The sequence below is a fragment of the Gracilinanus agilis genome, chromosome 4, assembly GCF_016433145.1.
Source record: "Gracilinanus agilis isolate LMUSP501 chromosome 4, AgileGrace, whole genome shotgun sequence".
Lineage (NCBI taxonomy): Eukaryota > Metazoa > Chordata > Mammalia > Didelphimorphia > Didelphidae > Gracilinanus > Gracilinanus agilis.
Window position 1 is genome coordinate 117,673,914 of NC_058133.1, and position 20,885 is coordinate 117,694,798.

At 38.1% G+C, this 20,885-nt stretch overlaps 1 protein-coding gene across 1 annotated transcript; it reads right to left on the bottom strand.

The window, feature by feature from the left end:
* Window positions 1-4,245: 4,245 nt before the first annotated feature.
* NEK2 (NIMA related kinase 2) lies at window positions 4,246-18,633 on the bottom strand. Its single transcript, XM_044674551.1, has 8 exons — window positions 18,538-18,633; window positions 15,368-15,585; window positions 13,324-13,564; window positions 12,242-12,324; window positions 11,271-11,397; window positions 9,587-9,806; window positions 8,035-8,160; window positions 4,246-4,472 (listed from the first exon to the last, which is right to left on the bottom strand). Exons 1-8 carry the CDS (start codon window positions 18,631-18,633, stop codon window positions 4,246-4,248), a joined length of 1,338 nt encoding a protein of 445 aa, XP_044530486.1.
* Window positions 18,634-20,885: the final 2,252 nt, after the last annotated feature.

Sequence of the window (20,885 nt, forward strand, 5' to 3'; positions counted from 1 at the left end):
TTAACCTTTTAAAATACAAACACTTCTTGGAAAATTGGAGCTTACCATTCACATTGGTGTAAATTTCTTTAAAGAGATTTCAGTTATTCAATCACAAAACACGCTGTGATAAGCGCCAGGGGAGGCAAAGGTTTTAAAAAAAAGTCCCTGTCTATTTTCTAGTGGGGGAGACCCCCTGTAAATAGTTAGATGCATTCATGGTATTTATTTACCAAGTCTCCGAGAGGTCATATCAGAGAGGGAGGCACCAGAACCTGGGGGGAACCAGAAAAGCCTCTGGTAGAAGACAGTATCTAAACTGAACCTCAATGGCATCCAGGGAACTTAAAAGGAAAGGAGAGGACTAAGACACAGAGATGGGAGATGGAGAGAGGTATGTGAGGAAAAGGAAGAAGGCCAGCTGGGCTGACTTGAAGAGTGCATTGAGAGGAATGGAAAGGTAGGAAGGGGCCTGGACAGGAAGACTTTAAGTGCCAAACAGAGGTCTCTAAGGTTTATCCTAAAGATAACAGAGAGTCTGTCATTGTTCATCACTCTAATAGAGTGACCAAGTCAATGCCAAAAGACTCAGCAGCGAAACGATAGCTGGAAAGGAGGATGGCCAATCTTTCCTCTTGGCAACATGGCGCCAGGGACCAAGGGCTGGACCTGGAGTAAGGAAGAGAGAGATGTGAAACCTGGTATTTTCTGGGTGGCCATTGGGAAAGTCATTGGGCTTCTCCAAGTTCCAGTCTTCTCCTCGATCACCATCAAGTGCCTGCTGTGTTCAGCTCTGGGGATGCAAAAAGGGACAAAAGACTTTACCCGCTTATCGTGAGGCTCAAATGATATATACACACATATAGGCATATATATATATATAGTTCAGTGTGTGTATACTTATATAAAGTGTAAAGTGCCATGACCACCATAAAGCACTAAATAAAGGCTAGTGATTGTTGCTTGTACATGATTCCAGTTTTACAGAGAAAAGCAGAGGCTTTCTTTGCAAAGGTTGGACAAAAAAAAAGTGGACAAAACACTGGGAATGGAGTAACAGCGTCGTCTCCTTATTCTTTTGGCCTTCGAGGGTTCCTAGCTCTGTCCATTTCCATGACACCCAGTCCTGACATAATGAACATTTATCTGATGGGGAGCCACAAGGTGCCTCAGTGGATAGAGAGCCAGACCCAGAAAAGGAAGGTCTTGGGTTCAAATGTGGCCTCCGACACTTCTTAGCTTGTATGACTGGGCAAGTCATTGAACCCCCACAAGACCTAATCCTGACTGCTCTTCCGCCCTGGAACCCATACTTAGTATCCACTTTAAGATAGATAGTAAGGGTCTTTTTTTTTTTAATTAAAATTAGAAATTTTTGGAAGAGTCTATGTGGAAGAAGAGGTTTATGGCATACTCTTGTCTTAGTCTCCAAAGAAATTTATATCAAGGTCTTTCACATACACAGCTGTGTAACAGTGTAGTTTAGGGGGTTAGGAAGATGAAAGAAAAATTTTTTGTAAACTTCCAAAAGCATCCTGTGAGATCCTGCGCCATGATGGATTGAGCTCTGGATGTGGAGGCAAGAAGTAGTTCATCTCCTACCCATGGCACTAGCTTCTGGGGCACATCACTAAACCTGGGGAACGCCCAGCACCTTCATATTCATTTCTAACTCCTCAAGGAGTCTCAGCCTGCATGGGGAGGGCTCCCACACTGGGAGGTGCCCCAGACTGTTGAGATGCCCACATTTTTCCAGCTTCTTTCTGAATTAGGGGAAAGAGGGCTCTCATAGGGCTCAAAAAAGTTAGGCTGGGCACAGATCTAAGTCTTCCTCCAGGCATGGATCCTAAGGGGGAGGAATTCGCTCATTCTTGATAGATGTTCTAAGGATAAAATAAACATCTATCTTTATCTTTTCTACCTAGATGTAGGTCGTGCTTTCCAGGTCTTGAATCTCAACTTCTTTAGAAGAAAACATCTGAAGAGTTTGCGTGATAAGATGATAGAACAGGAGTGCCATCTTCAGGTGGTTAACACTAAAGCAAGTGGAACTTGTGCTGCCAAATGTGTTCATGTAGCATGTATTCAACCACGTCTTTAGGTTGGACAGCACCTATATCTAAAATATAAGTTCTCTGAAGGCAAAGACACTATTTTTAATTTTTTTAAAGGCTTCTTAGGCAAATAAAAGCTGGTGAAATGCCTTTTTTTTTTTTAAACTCTTACCTTCCATCTTAGAATCAATACTATGAAAAAAATAATAAATTAGCAAACCTATAAATCAGACCTTGATTTATTGTTTTGATAATCTAGACCAGTGATGGAGAGAGTTAATAATGTAGATTAAACTTTTAAAAAATCAGTACTATGTACTGGTTCCAAGGCAGTAGAGTAAGGAATAGGCAATGGGAGTTAAGTGACTTGCCCAGGGTCACATAGCTTAGAAGTTTGAGGCTAGATTTGAACCTAAAACCTCACATCTCTTAGCCTGGCCTTCAATCCTCTGAGCCACCTAAATGATCCCCAAAATACTTTTTTGAAGATGGTGTTGATATAAGTGGAGCTAAAGTTTCCCTCTTTTTTCTTCTAATCTCCCATTTTCATTCTGAGAAAGAAAATGCCCAGAATTAGAGATAAAATAACACGGGCTTCTTTGATGTCTCCATTTGTCCACTTGTAAAAACCATCAGATGCAGAATCAGATTAACTCTTTTCTCTTGCACCCATTCTTTTTTCTAAGCATTCATTGCCACTTAGACATGGGAACAAGAGAGGCTACTGGCAAGTTGTAGAGCAAAATTAACTTTGTATTTTCATAGAAAGGAAGGTTTCTCATTGGTTTACTCCAGGAACTGTGGCTCCCTTGACACTGGTAATAATGGGCCCATTATTTTTTTTTTTTTACCATTATTTAGTCATTGGTCACACCATGATGATTGTGTCATGATAATAAATGTCCTGAGAGTAGATAGCACGATTGTCTTCCATAGATCATCACACCAGGTGCATGAAAAGAGTCTAGTATACTTATTAACCCTCTAAAATGTCCTATTTTTTTAGATAAAAAATGATCAGATCATATTCCTGTTTTGGAATCAGGTGCATTTGGAGGTAGATATGTTGGGGTTGTCTAATTCATCAAGTTCTCCAGTAACGAGAAAAATCAATACGATTCAAAATCCACAACACGATTCCTTCAGGGATAGGTTCTACTAGCAACAAATTTTAGCTTAGAATGTCAGTAAAAGAGCCAAGAGTGAAGAACATCATCAAGCCCTCGTTTATCAGCTCAACGTGCTAGTCCCTACACCAGTGATGTCAAAATCAGATAGAGGAGTAGGATCCCTGCAATATACTAGCTTAGGAAACCATGTATTAACATTATGTTTTAACTTATTTTGTTAAATATCCCTCAATTACATTTTAATCTGATTCAGGCCATACCTCCATACTATGGGTTTCAATTGGTCTTGGGTTTTGTGCTCGATACCTCTACCCTCAACTACATAACTTCTGAATCTTAAATTTGTCTTCCTTATTTGAAGTACCAATAAATGGGAAGCTTTTGATAAAATTAAGAAAACTCCAGAACAATTTATTTAGCAATGAAGAGGATGGGTAGAAAACAGATCTCTTTGCTGCTAAACATTATATGAAGTCAGAGAAGAATTGCAGAACAATATCATTTCAAAGGTATAGAATTTATATAACACAACCTATGTAGGCCCCATATACAAAGAACTCCCACTTTTTAAAACCAAAGGGAAGTTTTGGGCAAAAGCAGAATCAAGTTCTCAAATTCTTCTCCCTGGCCACATTTCACAAGTCTCATTAGTTTTAGTCTTCAGGAAACTGAGATCAGGGGCCAATAGCCCCTCCATGCACACACTGCAGCCATATGAAGCATAATCTAAATGAGAACTACTCCTTGAAGGGTAAATTAAACTTATAAAACTTTTCACTTTCATTTAACATTATTAATTTTCTGTGTAAGGTTTAGAAATGTATTTATCATCAAAGCTATCTTGAGAAACTTATTCTGTTGCATATACAGGTTTTAAAAGTCCACCAAAGCAAGTGTCATTTCTCAGTGTTGTTCTTAGCTATTAGTTTTTAAAAACCTGGAAAACAGCAAAAAACATTTCCCATGTTTCGATAGGATCAAACAAGGACATGGAGCACAGAACCAAGTATATCAAAGACATAGCAGTTGACTAGCCATCCCTAACACGGCCATTAAATCCTGTCCCGCTTCTGCAGTGTCAGTCAGCGCATGCCCAGAATCTGTCTGCTCTTCAGCTGGTAGTTTTTCTCCAGCTCTGACAGGGCTTGAACGCGCAGTTGAGCAGCATAAAGTCTCTTCTTCAAGTCACAGCCTTTGGACTTGCTGATGGGATAATTCTCAGAGTTCTCGCCACTCAGGACATTCTCTTTACTTTCCCCACTGAAGTGAACTTTCTTCTTGGTTAGAGATGAGGGGAAATCAAGTGGTTCTTAAGGAAAGAAGAAAATAGTTTTTGAGTTACCTAAAAGGAAATTTATATTTATTTGACTTTTTTCAACTTGATTCTCTCAAGTGACAGATTCCAGTCAGGTTTTTCAAGGAAAAAACAGGATTTCAATTCATAAACTACAAAATACATACAAGAATACCAGAAATACAAACCAAAAGAAAAAGTTTACTTTCTTTCCATTATTTGGCAGGCTTTTGGCAACTAATTTTAGGTTTATTTAATCATAGCAAGTCTTCTAACTCCTGAAATCAAAATCACCGACTCACTAGATAATCACTTGCCATTTTATTAATAAATAATTTATTCTTAAACATTGCTTGACTTTAGGTACCACACATCAATAATTTCTAGAAAAGCAAAGTGCCAATGTCTTTATTACAAATAGAATTTCACCTTAACTCTTTTCAGAGAAAGACAGCTAAACCCTTCCTTGATGGGTTTAGAAAGCATTACTGTTTGCTCTTAAATAAGTTCATTGGGGAGCAGGTACAAATCTGAAAAGCATTATGACCAATGAGAGAGCTTTAGCTTGTCACATGAAAAACTGAATAACTATCATTATATCTGCCTGATTCTAATAGTTCTCCTTTATATTTCTTCCCACATTGTACTTTGGTAAATGCTTACTAATTTTTTAATGAACTTGGTCATTTCCCCTATTATTACAAAAATGTTTTATTGTTCATTTAAATGATGACAACCTTGGTTTTTATGGGCAGCTTTGGTGAGTGCTACAAAGAACAGTATTTTGGATATGGCAAGTAGCAAGTTATTGAATAGAATTAATGTGCATAAAGATACACAAGTTACATAAAGGTCTCTCTTTAGAAGATGGCATTAAACATTTTAAGACCAAATTTTTTTAGAGAGAAAGGAATAAAAACAACACAATGCCTTCTCTTCATCTTTTACTCTGACAGAGGTCTGTTTCTCCACATTCTGTTTCCTTAAAACCAGCATAAAAACTGTAATTTTAATCTTTGCATCCCCTAGCACCTTGCTGAAAATAAACAGTAGGTGCTTAATTCTTGGATTATATTATTTAATATTCATAGAGGAAAAGTCTCTAATGGGTAGGATGTGATGAAAAGGGCAAATCTTCATGTCATAAAATATTTTTTATATTACATCTCATAGCTATTGGCACAACATAACAAAACCTAACATGTTTTAAATTGTAATTATGCCCTATAGATGGTGAATCAAAATGCCTATAAGCAATATTTTCCTCTAATATTTCTGATTACACAGATGTGTACATGGCCTGTGAGATGCCACAAACTATCCAAAAGTATGGGTATTTTAGAAGACACGAGAGCAGACAAGTGGGAACATGCTCTAGCCAGGTTTCTACAGAACCCTGTGACGGAGGCTCTTTCGCTGGGGCCACGCCTTTCAGTGCTACTTTCAAGTTTGTTCTAGAGGAGGAAAGCGTTCCCATTTGATATACTGATGTTGTTTCATAAAACTAACTCCATGATTTCTTTCTGGAATGAATTTTCTGGCACTGAGAATTAGATTTTTTTCCGCTTTGATATTAGAAAAATAAATTATCTTGAAGATAACTTTTGGAGGTAGTGAAGGTATGGGGAAATGAAGAATACTTCATCAGAAGAAAAAAGAACATGGAATCCTCAGGATTTCGGGACTCAGGAAAGAAACAAAATTCTTTCCACAATGTTCTGCAAGACATCAGATTGTGCTTTGGTGTAGAGCTGATGTGCAAAATGAAACAATAGCAAAATTTATTAAAATGGACTTTTTTATTAATTTTGACCCTAATAAAGTCTATCTTTTGCCAAATATGTCGTGGAAGGTTGAATGCTAACAACATGTTGGGAATTAATGTGAATGTTAGAAAGTACTAAAAGACTGAAAGTTCTGAAGAAGAATCATGGTATGGGGAGAGTGCTGGATTTGGAATTAGCATGAATTAGGTTTAAATTCTACCATTAACATTTATTAACTTGTGACCCTATTTGAGTGACTTGAGACTCAGTGTCGTCATGTGTAATGTGGGAAACCTCACAGGTTTGCTGTGGAGTTCAAATAAGACACTGAATGTAAAATTTTTTGCAAACCCTAAAGCAACCATATATGCCAAATATTATGGGTAAAAAGAGTAGTGTATAACACTTTTGGAGACTCTTGCTTCTCATTTTTGAGTTTGGGTGTCATGGAATCTTAGAAAGCACTTAAAGGGGCAGCTGGGTGGCTCAGTGGACTGAGAACCAGGCCTAGAGACAAGAGAGGTCCTAGGTTCAAATCTGGCCTCAGACACACTTCCCACCTGTGTGACCCTGGGCAAGTCACTTAATCCCCATGGCCTAGCCCTTACCACTCTTCTGCCTTGGAACCAATACACAGCATTGATTCTAAGATGGAAGGGAAGGGTTAACAAGAAAAAAAAAAAACTTAACACAACATTTAATCCAAACCCTAATTGAGTTATGAATTTCCACATTTCCATACTAAATGCTGTTAGGGCATTCTTCATCAGTTCAGCCTATAAATATTATGCCTTGGGCCCTGGAATTGGTCTACAAAAAGGCTTCTAAAGAGTTCAGATACTAATTTATTTATAATGGATTATCTTGAGTAGTTCAGGGAAGAGACATAGTAAGAACAATTTTCCATTGCATTTTATTGGAAATTGTTTTATAAAATCACAAAATCGACAAAAATGACAGATGGTGGTTTTGCAACCTATTCCTCCCAGATATACATTGAGATAAGATGGGGTAGGCAGTGGTCAACAATTTATGTTCTCATTTATCTATATGAAGGAGCTCCCTGTGTCTTCAACAGATCAAAAATCAAATTAGGATTGGGATTTCTAAAGAAATGGAGGAAAAAGTAAAAAAGTGACACAATAGTGCATATAATAATCACAAATCTCATTAAAAAGATATGGTAGGAAATGCACAAAGCAAAGTCAATGAAAAGAATATTTATCATACAAAAGAAACTAAGGGGCAAATGATATTCATTGTATACAATCTGTTCTTTGGCAAATACATTATACCTCAACCTGGGGCAGACCTTAACCAGGTAGGAAAAATGCTGCTCTATTCTACTTCCTTGGTGACATACACTTGAAAGAAGCGGAAAGGTCAGACCTTCTACATGAAATTTAGGGTCTAATTTCCAGCAACATTTATGTTGTCAGCATCACTAAGTTCTAATTACAAAAAGGAAACGAAACCTGTAGTTTTGAAAAGGCATTAAAAAGGCAATTTTAGTGTTATAAATGTACATTTTCCATTTAACAAAACAAATGGGGAAAAAATCTACATCATTAAATTTCATACATAAAATAAGGGTCACTATATCCACAAACCCTAAGATGACAGGGAAAGTAATCTAACCAAATTTTGCCATTACAAGATTCTATTTCAATTACAAAATTGAACTCAATAAAACTTTGAAAATTTATTTTGGAAACTAAGATCCTGTATAGCACATAGACTATTGTAAGTATCTTCACCGTAGCACCAGTTTGAGGTTTTGGGGCATAATGGTTTCAGTTTGAATCTCATACCTGAGCTATTTGCCAATGCCAAGATCTTCTGTTCCTTTAATAGGTTATAATTTTTCAATAAATTTTCAGCTCTGATAAGTTTGTCTTCTGCAAGTCTCTCCCGAATACAAAGTTCACGTTCTTTCTCTTTAAAAAAACAAAAAAGATAGAAAAGCCCAATGGTTACTAAAAGCATCTTGTACTGATACTGTGTGAAAGATCATCCATCTTTCTCTCACTGATGTTGGAGGAAGAGAGCTAGGGAAGGGGGAATAAACATGAATAAATACCTAGTTTGTGCCAAGCACTGTGCTAAACACTTTACAAATAGGATCCTATTTAATCCTCACAACAACCCCTGCAAGGTAGAAGCTACCATTATCCTCATTTTCAGAGGAGGAAATTGAGGTAAAGAGAGGTTAATGGCTTGCCTGGTATCACAAAGCTAAGGCCAGTTTGAACTCAGATCTTCTTGACTCCAAGCCTAACACTATTTATCCTGAATCATCTCTTGGTAACCATCCTCTCAGACAAAAAACAAAGAGGTGCAACAATTTAGCTCCAAACATCAAGTCAAATAAACACAACTCATTTCATGCCTTCTTATAATTTAGTAAATCCCCACAGAAGAAATCTGTAACCAGAAATCCAAGTTCTTCAGCCAGGTTTTACTATAAAGAATTTGGCTGCCAAAAGTTAATTTCATCATTTAGTCATATTGACTTAGTAGAATTATTTTAGGTCAATGAAAAATTAATATGTTCTCAGGACAGGTAGAGTGGCTCAGTAGGTGGGAAGCCAGGCCTAGAGAGGAGAGATCCTGGGTTCAAAGTTGGCCTTAGATACTTCCTAGCTGCGTGACCCTGGGCAAATTATTAACCCCAATTGCCAATAGCTCTTACCACTCTTCTGCCTTGAAACCAATAATTAGTACTGACTCTAAGACAGAAGGTATGGGTATATATAAAAAACATATATTTTAACCCATACTTATTATATATATATATATATACACACACACACACACACACACACTCTCTCTCTCTCTCTCTCTCTCTCTCTCTCTCTCTTCCTTTCCAATCTGAAAAGGAGAAACAGGAAGCATTTATTCTCAGTGATGACACCCTGGCTTAACAGGTAAAATCAACTTCTTGGATTGATAATATCCCTCAAATATAGAAAAACACAATTGCCACATAGGCAGGTTCTATCTGAATCATCACCAGGGCCTATTCAAATTTGGCACAGAAGTAAAGAAACACCTTGATTTCAATGTCAACAAGAAATTGAGGGTATTGGAAAGAAAAAGGCTTTAATTATAAGTTTTATTCTTTAAGAATTTCCTTATTAAAAAAAGAATTTCCATATTTTGGTGAGGAGGAAAAAGATGTGGGTATCCTTTTATTAAAAGAAACCAAATAGTTATAGTCATGACCTAATGTGGCATAGGTAAAAACAAGACGTTAGCCCTAAAGAAAGGGGAAATGTTAATAAGTTTGCATAAACACTCAGGGGAAATCCAAATGTCCAATTCTCCCATCCTTTCCCTTTCTGAATTAATACTATATCCTACGTTCTAGCCTTTCTTCTCTTGCTTTGATGGCTTTCTCTCTTTCCTGCAGTTGTAGTTCCTTCAGTTTCAGCTCAGTCATTGCAGGGCCTGAATTCTGCAGCTTTTCTGGCTCTCCAGATCGTCGCCCTCTCCTCTCAGGATTTTTTCTTTGCTCTTCAGCTACCAAATCTGCTATTAGAGAGTTTTCCAGAATTTCTTCAACAGATGGTCGACAGTAATCCTTAAAAAATGTAAAACACAAATAATAATTGTGACAAAATTTCTCCGAGCAGTTGTTACTTTAAGAAGTCAGATTTACTTCTAAAGACAGACAGACAATGCTTTATGTACAGGCCTTGAATATTCTAGGGAATAAAAACAAAACTAGCCATCAATGATGAGGTCGGTGAAGTCCTAAAACGTAGGCCAGTAAGGTATGTGTCCCCTTTTCTTCACCATGACACTTCAAACTTCCAAACAAAACCTCACAACAGCTTAACAGTGAAGTATCGAATGAAAGTTATTTCATTGCCTTATAATAGAGTCCCATGAATGTGAGTACAGTGTTTATTTCTAATAAAATTGGATGCTCTCTGATTTTTCATCACTAAGGGATGGCATTGGAATTAAATAAGTATACCAAGCATGACTTCTGGCACAAATCCTCATTTGCTCAGACCTTTCTTCTGGGTAAAGAACTCACAAAGAACCCTCTGGATACTAATTTTATGTACTAAAATGAAATCACCACCAACTTCATATTCATAGGCAGCTAGATGGCACAGTGGGTTAAGAACACCGGACTTGGAGCTAGGAAGACCCGAGTTCAAATTCAGCCTCAGATACTTACTAGCTGTGTGACCCTGGGCAAATCATTTAACTTCTCTCAGCCTCAGTTTCCTCATCTGTAAAATGGGGATAATAATATAATAGTACCTACCTCACAGGGTTGTTGTGAGGATCAAATGACATAATATATGGAAATCACTTTGTAAACCTCAAAGCACTATAGAAATGCTGGCTATACCTGTAATATAATAATATAATCTCTTTATGATCCCTTTGATAGTCTTCTCTCCTGACTTAAGAGGCAACATAGTATCCTATAAAGTCAGAAGACCCAGGTTCAAATCTCAATTCTGCTACTTCTACTTATGAGCTACAAGACACTGGGTCAGTCATCCCTCTTCTCAGGGCCTCACTAGTATTCCCCCTCTAAATCCCTGGAAATCAAACCCCAGGCAGGATCACTTTCCCCACCCTGAATCACTTTCCCTACATAACCAAGTCCATTTTCTTACATTCTTCCTGACAGCCATTCTCTTTACCCCTTTCTGCTTGGGCTAAACACAACTCTCCTGTCATGGTGGCCCCCATCCCACTCACTCCTCAACAGAACACTCATCTAAATTCCCTGTTAGGCAAAGATCAGGGGAAGCGAGTGAATCTGAATCCCATTTCTTGCTCCCACCTCTTCCCACCTGCCATCTGTTGGGTGCAGAGCAGAAGGAAAAAGGGAAGGAACAGCAGGCAAGCCCGCAAGGACAGTTAATTTGCCAAATTTACATATGTTCTCACTTGTCTTGAATAGCAGACTAGTTTTCTAAGGATATCTATTCCAATGGTTAAACGGTACTTTTTAACAAAACAAAAATAATACAAATACCAAAATAAGCACATCCAATCATAACACACTCATCCTTACCTTCAAATTTAGCATCTTGGTAATAATGTCATTCAACTCATCTGAGTAACGATAAGGAATTCGCCGGAATTTTCCTTCTCTGATCTTTTCAGCTAATTCTTTTTGACTAAAAGCTGTAAAAGGAGGCCTAAAGGAAAAAAAAATAAAACAAAAATCCAAAGAATACTTTTTTAAAAAGATATACATAAAAATGTATGGTATGATCACTCACCCAGTTAATTTCACCAATCATTTGAGGAAAGGGAGGAAGAGAAGAAAGATAATGTGATTATACCAAAATTGAGTATAAGTCATTTAAATTATGGACTGGTTTCAATTTATGAATGAATTATTTTTCTTTAAAATATTTAAAAGGAAAAAGATGAAGAGAAGGGACAAGTGATTTTTTTTGCTTCATATTTCTCTTTCCATATTCCATTATCATAGAAAAGCAATACCACTATTAATTCCAAACTTATTTACCCTTCTGTTAGATTTCAAGATTGAAATGTAAATGAGAGGAGTTTAAACAAGTACAGTATCGGTGCTACAAACTGAAGCTTAAAACTAGACTTAAAAATGTTTCTTCTCAAAAACAACTGTTTGAACACATGGGCTGATGGGGATATTATTGGGGATGTAGACACTAAACAATAACTCTAGTCCAACTATCAATAATATGGAATTGGGTCTTGATCAATGATACATGTAAAACCCAGCGGAACTGTGCGTCGGCTAAGGGGGGTTTGGGGAAAGGGAAAGAACATGAAACATGTAACTAGGGGAAAATATTCAAAATAAAAAATAAAATAAAATAAAATGTTCTTCTCTACCCCAATTTTAGACAGATTTCTTTCATGCTTTCTATGTAATATAATTTGAATAGCTACATAAAAGGAAGATGAACCTTTTGCAAAGGAACAAGCTACATCACAATATCCAATAGAAAACCCTAAAGCATCATGTTGTTGTCAATAGTTTATCATACTTACATTAAAGCACACAATTCATAGAGCAAACAGCCTAATGACCAGATATCAGACTTTTCATTATAGGACAAGCGATTCATTTGTTCCTAAAAAAAAAATTTGGAGGAGAGGGAGCAGTCAAAAATTTTTTTTGCTATAAATTCGAATTTTATAAATTGTTTTCAGAAATAAATACAACTCCTTCAAGATATGATATCTACCTGGCTAACTACAATAAAACACAAAATGCCGAAATATAAGTAAAATTTGCGATAACCCTTAAGCCTCTAAGTAACAAAAGTAATCTTAATGTACTACATTTTTTAAAAAAGGACTGTTTTGTCCTGAAATATAGTCAAGTCAACCCTCTCTCCAAAGTATACTATTTTTCAAGGCCAGAACACTATAATCGTTTCTCCTGCATATTTGAAAATAGTTTTTATTGGCAAACTAAATTATAAATTTATGTTCTTTCTATTAAAATCTACAACATTAACCAAGTAAGTCAATAAACTTTCTCGTAGTCTCCAGGGGGTAATACAACACATCTAATTACAATGGAGCAACTAAGCAGGTTTCGACACTGGCAAAACCCACCGTTGGATAATTTTCCTTTACAATAGAGGATTTCAATTTGGAATTTGATACCCTATGAAAATGCCATGATTAGTCTGTATACAACCAACTTTTTATCCTCAAAGAATTGACTAATTTATAGTTCTGGTGTCATGGGAAAAAAAAATCTATCAACCAAAGACTAAATGTTACTAAGTCTAATCACAAGCATTTTCTATGAAACATGAATACAGATATGTATTCCTAATATGCTATGACTCTATTTAGCAAACAGAACTAGAATAATTACCTTTCCAAACTATCTGCCTTGGCAAGTGAAAGGCAGTCAACAAAACCCAATTTCATCCTAAATTTCCCTGAATTTTACTTAGTATTTTATCTTTTTTTAATTAAATTTTATTTTCAGATCTGAATGATCTCTCTCTCACCCCTCTCCTTACTACTCCCAATTGAGAAAAATAAGAAAAACAAACAGCTTTAATGCTTGCTATGAGATGTTGCCAAAGGCATTCAAATTCTGAAATACTCACGGGAGACATGTAATATGGTGTGCCAACAAATGTTTTTGCAAAACTTGTATCATGGTTTAATATCCTAGCCAGCCCAAAGTCTCCAAGTTTGACATTTTGCTTGCCATCCAGGAAAACATTAGCAGGCTTCAGGTCACGATGCAACACAGTATGGCCACCATCACTTCGTCTATGGCATTCCTTTAGGGCCAAGGTCAGCTGAGTCATTACACGGAGAACAAAATCTTCATCTGAATAATGTCTACAGCACAGAAATGAATAAAATTAAACTACTTCAAACAGCATGAGGTTCTGAATTAATACCATGCAAGTGAATAATATAATTATTACAATATATTATTGCTATAAGAGTTAACATTCTTACATCTTAAGTTGTCAGATAAAAATCATGGCTAATTAACAAATGGAGGTATTATTCCTAAAATTTATGAAGAAAGCAAATTCAGTCAAATAGGCTTCATTAACTTTTGGCAATTCCAAAAGATTTCAAAATTCCTAAGCCTAAATTTTTACTGCCTCAATCTTTCTACTATTCTCATTGCACCTTCTCCTTAAAAAAAAAAGTACATGCAAAATCTACAACAAATTTCTTGCTGTCTCAGGGAGGGAAGAGGGAAGGGAAAGAAGAAGAGTGAGAATTGGGCTCAAATTTTAAAAAGAAACTTAAGATTAAAAATTTTTTTCCATGAAATCGAGGAAAAAAATATTTTTTTAAAACTATATGCTACTGGGGGCAGCTGGGTAGCTCAGTGGATTGAGAGCCAGGCCTAAAGATAGGAGGTCCTAGGTTCAAATCCGGCCTCAGACACTTCCCAGCTGTGTGACCCTGGGCAAGTCACTTGACCCCCATTGCCTACCCTTACCACTCTTCCACCTATAAGTCAATACACAGAAGTTAAGGGTTTAAAATTTTAAAAAAATGTAATTAGGAAATGCTTAACAAAATAAATAAGAATACAATACAACATAGTTAATATTAAAAAAAAAACTATATGCTACTTTTAGTATATAAAATGACCCCTCAGAAGAGCAAGCATATATATGTATACACACACACTAAAAGTGATAATTTCTCTTCTCTCTATCATGAGAACAGTCAGGGGCCTATGAAGAGTGGTTCATAGTGGTTAAGAGTTCTTATCACATGCTTTTGAAAACTATAGAAAGATGCTTTAATCTCTCAATTTACCCTATGCTTTTAAGGGAAGAGAGGCCCTGGTATCTGGGAAAGAGAGGCTAAGAGTCAAGAAAAACTAAGTTCAAGTCCCACTTCAAACATACACTGGCTGTGTATAAGTTGTTTAACCTTTCAGTGTTCTCAGCAACAGTTTGAAACTCTGAATTACAGAGAAAGTGCCAACCTGCGTTGTGTCAAGGTGGTTTCCTCATTCAGGAGTTTTCCATATCAATGAAATCATCTGACTAGACACTATACCCTATTTCAAGGGGTACTCTGCTTATTTCCTGATTCCCACTTCTCTCTTTCAACTAAATATGACCTTTCCCTTCTCTGAACCTTCTCTAGCTCTTTCTATACCTTCTTATGGCACTTACTCTTAAATTAATAGCTATAATTCAAGATTGAAGGTAGTTTTTGTCATTGTTGTTGTTTTGTCATGTCCAACCCTTCAAGAAACCATAGACCATAGCACCCCAGTGCTGTCCGTAGGGTTTTCTTGGCAAAGACACTGGAGCAGTTTGCCATTTCCTTTTCCAGTGGATTAAAGCAAAAAGAGGTTAACTTACTTGCCTAGGGTCTCACAGCTATTTGAGTGTCTAAGGCTGAATTTGAACTTCCTGACTGAGGTATTTGTCATATACTACTTTAAAAGTAAGGCCCTTCGAGGAAAAGTCTATCTAATTCAGCTTTGTGAACTCCTATATAGTACCTTTTACATAACAGGCACTGAATAAATTTTTGTTGACTTGAATTTACTAACAAGAAAATAGTTTACTCTACTATTTTGTTTTGTCTCCCAAGGAAAAAAAATCTTTTAACAGAAAACAGATTAATTTCTAATTCAATATAGAAAACCATACTTACCTTTCTTTGGTGCATTTTGTTATAACACTAGCCAGATCCCCTCCTTCACAATATTCCATTACAATATAGAGTGTTGTATTGGATCTATCGATAATACGATCATAGTATCGGACAATATTTGGATGTTTTAGTTCACGGAGTAAATTCACTTCAGAAACAAGCATTTGTTTCTCAGCTTCTGTCATAGAGCCATAGTCAAGTTCTTTCCAAACTAATACCTGAAATAATAATTTCCAAAAAATGTTAACTCAGTTTACTGAGTCTGTAGCATTAAAAATTGCTCAAAGGATTACTTCAGTTTTCCCCACAAACATTTTCTTATTTTTCTGTTTAATAAATGTCATAGGCAGGGAAGCATATTTTGTAGTATCAGCAATGTCTATAAAGTGTTCCAATCTACCAGAGGCTTTGAGCCTTCACTATAACACATAGCAAAATGAATATCTGCCATAACCACTGGAATTCTCTGACAATAGAAATATGTACAGTTATAACAAATATATCAAAATGTCCTGCCCCACGCTGTGACTCCAGCAGTTATTCTATAAATAGCTGCCTACTTTAGGATCATAGGATCAACATAGAGAATGGGAAGAGACCTTGCATATATGTATACAAACACCCATAACAAATAGTGTTTTGCAAACTTAAGGCATTATATAAAGATTAGCTATTATTGTTATTATAATAGATGAGGAAATTTAAAGGCACACATAGACTGACATACCACTGACAGGCACTCACAGGCCCAGGAATTGAAACAAATGAATCCAATGAATCTAAATTCAGTGTTCTTTCTATTGTACCATCTACTCCCAATTTCAAGTCCTACATATAATTAAATATACCATACTACTATCTAAGATGATTCTAGTCATTTGTTCATTCCCCCAATACCATATTAACTTGCTGGCTCTCCTCTCTCCTTATTTCAAAGGAAAAAGCTCATACACAATTTGGGGTCAGTGACATTCCCCTATTCTCCTCCCTAATGGATTAGTTTGCAATAGCAGCAAGAGCTATTTTATTCAAAAGTAAAAGTAGAACCCTATTTGTTAACAATCATTATTATGAAGAGATTCATTCATTAGAGAAGTTGAAGGAAGTGAAGAAGAGTGTGTACACACACACACACACACACACTAAGGAACTAGACATTAATTTCCTCCCTTCTTTATAAAATATCTACCTTAAAACAGAAAAGGAGTTATGGCTACCAGAACTTACTATAATATTGATTAAAAGGAGTCTTAAATTCAGGTCCTACTGGTCATGCCCATTCTCCACTTCAGAAGACAATATTACATTTAAGTGAATGACGTAGGTGTCACAACAGTTTTTATATCAACCTTGCTTGTTTCTGTACTTGTCCTACTTTCTTGCCACACTAGTACTCAAGTTTTATAATTATGGAGAACAAAAACTATGCCTTTTCCCACTCATCTTTGTATGCCTACTATCTAGCATGGTGAACTGCACACAGCAGTATTTTATATTAGAATAGGCCTTGGAACCAATTTAGGTCAATTCCTTCATTTTACAGATGAGGGAGCTAAAGCCCAAAGAGGAGAAAGAATTTGCCCAAATTCACAGAGTACCACAGCTGAGATCCAAACCTAATTATCACATGTGAATCACAGAATTTAAAGAGAACTAGAGGGTGAAGTGAATGGAATAAGCATTTATATAGTGCCTATTACATGCCAAGTACAATATATTAAGCACTTTATAAATATCTCAATCAATCTTCACAACTACCCTAGGAAGTAGGTGCTGTTATTATCCCCCTTTATATAGCTAAGGAAATTGAAGCAAAGGTTAAGTGACTTGCCTAGGGTCACACAAGTATCCAAATGTCTAAGACCTGATAAGAATCCAGGTCTTCCTATCTCCAGGCCCAAGACTGCATCTCCTGTGCAACCTAGCTGCTAGATAAACTAGATTATCTAGTCTAATTTTCTCATTTTACAGGTGAAAAAACTCAGGCCCATAAGAGTCACATTTGTAACATATTGTTGCCTAAAGAAGAAGTGATGGAGTTAGGGTTGTTGCACTTAGGAAACCCAGCTGTGTTGCAGGGATGTACAACTTTTTTGTCCTAAACTTGCTGTTTCACTGTAAATCTGATCAGGTTGACTGCACACTCCTGTAGATGTTCTGACTTCTCCTCTGGAGGGTGATTAAGAAATGTTTGTTGAGATCGATGCCACTCATAAAAATTGGTACTGTGAGCAGATATAGCCAAGAAGCAGAAAAGGTAAAAAGGGGGAGGAAAGGGGTATAAAGGAGTAACAGAAATAGCAAGAAAAACAGACGATAACAATGAGACAGAGAAAGGCAGAAATAGAAAGAAAAGTTGAGACTCAGAGATAGAAACAAAAAGACAGAAACAGAAAAACATAGAGACAGACCCGTGTTTCGTGGGAGTGACTGTCTTTGAGATAGCCATGTAATATACACTGTAGATATTTGTATGAACGTGTTATTCCACTATTAAATTCAAAGTTTTAATGAAGGTAGACGCCAGTCACATACATTTTGAACCTACTCTCCAATGAGAGCACCGTGCTCTGTACACGGGCATTCAATAAAGATGCCAAAGTTTTGTTGTTTTTTTTTTTTCCACAGATGCTTGTTCAAGCTAAACTCTCCCAGTAAACAGATTCCTTTAAAAAGGAACAAGTGTGGCTGGCGTGGTGAGAAAAGCTCTAGATTATGTACGAGTCAGAGCTTCCTTTTCCTAGGGTAAAGAACAAGAAGCAAGTGCCTACGCCTCCTGGGTTGAACACAGCCCTACGTTCTCTTTCAAGCCCTAACAGCCAGCGGCCCTACAGCTTGCAGGTCCTTACTGCGGGGATGGGATGACCAAAAGGGTAAACAGCACGTTTTTACCCAAGGGGAGTGCTCCAAGTTCCGCAAACAGCTAGGGCTGAAGGAGCCCGGGCTGTGGCAGCCCCTGCTTGGATCCAGATCCAGGTTTCCTCCAGCGCCAAGGGGGCCTAGGGGAGGACAGCGGGCTTTTCCCAACTTCCAGCGAGCCAGACCTACAGGTGGGGTCGGCGGGAGAAGGGGGCGGTTCTTCCTCTGTCCCCGCCGGGCAGAGGGCCGGAAGAGGCCAAGCACACCGCAGCGGCGGGCCCGGGCGTGGCCTCGGGAGTAGATGTTCTCACCTTGCCATCGCTTTTCCGCCGTATCTTTTGGCAGCGACCGTAAGAACCGGTACCAATGGTGAAGAGCACCTCGTAGTCCTCCACTCGGGAAGGCATCACCCCGAAAACCGGCCTAGAACTGCAAGCCTAACCTCTCAGCCGGAGCCGAGCCAGAGAAGAGGCCGTCGGGCTCCTCTAGCGCTGTTTAACCGTCGCGGGCCTTGCCTCGATCCTTATTGGCTGGCGGTGCCACCACTCCCCTTTCCTGATTGGACAGCAGCGAAATAACAACTTTGGCATCTCGGGAAAAGGGAAGTCGCTAAGCAACGGCGTCTCCGTGCGGGTTCGGATTACAAAAACTAAGAAGGAAAAGGGACAGAATCTAGTGAAGGGAAGGGGCACTGCAGCAGGCGACTCTAGGCGGAGACAGAGGCACTCAGCCCTCACGTGCACTTAGTTCTCGCCTTTCCGGTCGTCTGCACACTCCCCTCTGACCTCTGCACACTGCCCGTTCGCCTCTGCACACCGCCCTCCCCTCTATCCAAGCGAATCTTGACCCTGTTGAATATGTGACTGATGGAGGGGTGGTGACTGCTGGAGGAGACTGGGGGGAAGTAGGGCTTGAGCTGGGCAGAATAGGGACGGTAAAATCCTGTCCTCCTTTGTTCAGAATTGCTATGAGGAAAAAAACAAATTAAAATGTATTCTTTGTTTGTATTCAGGACACTTCAACTGTGGGGAAAATCAAATCAAATCTTTGTCGAAAACGTACTGTGTGCTAGAAAAAAACTGAAGTTTGGGTTTCTGCGCGTCCCTTGTGACCTCGGTGATCTAATAGACCACCACATTAAATAACTTCTCAAATAGCCTTTGCTAAGATTTGTTCAGTGTCCTAGGAAGGCAGAAAGTGTTTCTGGATTCCTAATAAATTCAGATTTGGTTGGGAGTGAAGTGTTCAGGGAAAGCCCAGACTTGCAATCCGTTTGACCTTGGGAGGAGGTCTCAGTGGTAGAAAGTGTCCAGGCGCTGGACTCAGAAAGACCTGAATTCAAAACCTAAATCTGATGCTTATTACTTATGTGGGGACAGCTAGGCGGCTCATCGGAAAGAACGCTCCAACCAGTCAGGAAGACTCTTCCTCCAGAGTTCAAATTGAGCCTCAAATACTTGCTAATTCTTGGGCAAATCACTCTGTTTGCCTCAGTTTCCTCATCTGTAGAATGAACTATAGAAGGAAAGGGGAAACCACACTAGTATCTTTGCCAAGGAAACCCTTTGAGATTTAAAATTAGGTTTGACTCAATATGAGTTATAAAAGTGAGATTTTGTGGTCCCCGTTTATAAAATATTATCTCTTAAATCAAAAATGACCATTAGCAGCTTTTATTTACAAGGTAGAGATATTGAAAGAGATTGAAAGTAGGAAGAAGATAGAGCCTTGTCTAGCCTATCAGCCTAAGTGCTGATTTGTTAAAGTGTGACTCAGCCCTGGGCAAGGGCCCCCTCAAGAACTGATCTTCATGTGGAAGTCCCTGTGGTGTCTTCAGCCAGAAATCCACCAATGCAAACCTCTTCCTTCAGTCTGAGTCATTCACCCAGAAAGCCTCTCCAGCATAGAAAGCTTCAGTCAAGGACGAGTCTAGGAAAAAGTGACTGCCTCTACGAGTCTTCCTTTAGCCCTGCTCAACCTCAAATGGGGTCATGTAGACACAGATGAACAAAAAATGTTTTCAGGACACTGCTCTCTCCTGATGTTTCTTCTACCTGTCTGACCTGGCTGCTCACTTTCTTTAAAGTCACAAGACTGCTCCCCTTTACCCTCAATACTATCTGTCTCACTTGGTGATCTCATCTACCATGAGCTACATAATCATTTCTGTGCAGATGATGCCCAGATCCATACATACAGCCCTAACCTCTCTCCTAAGTTCTAGTTCTAAATGCCTTTTGGACATCTCAAATTTCATGGTATAATTATTTTTTCCTTTCAAAACTTCCCTTCTTCCGAACACCCCTATTAATATTAAGAACACCACTAACGTCCCAGGTTCCTAGGTTCTGTACAACCTTAGGGGTGTCCTTGACCACTCACTCTGGTCAACCCCAAATATCTTATCTAGGTACAATCTGTTGCTGAATTTTATCATTTCTACCTTCACACTCTCTCCCCCTCCATTCACATAGTGACTACCCTAGTTTAAGCTCTTATCACCAGGCACCTAAACTACTGTAATAGCTCTCTGATCTGCCTTTCTTAGATCTCTCCCCTCTTTAATCCATCCTACACTCAGCTGCCATTCCCTTACTCAAAAAATAAACTCCAATGAGTGGCAATTTAATTTTCTTCAGGAACAAAAGTACCTTATCAT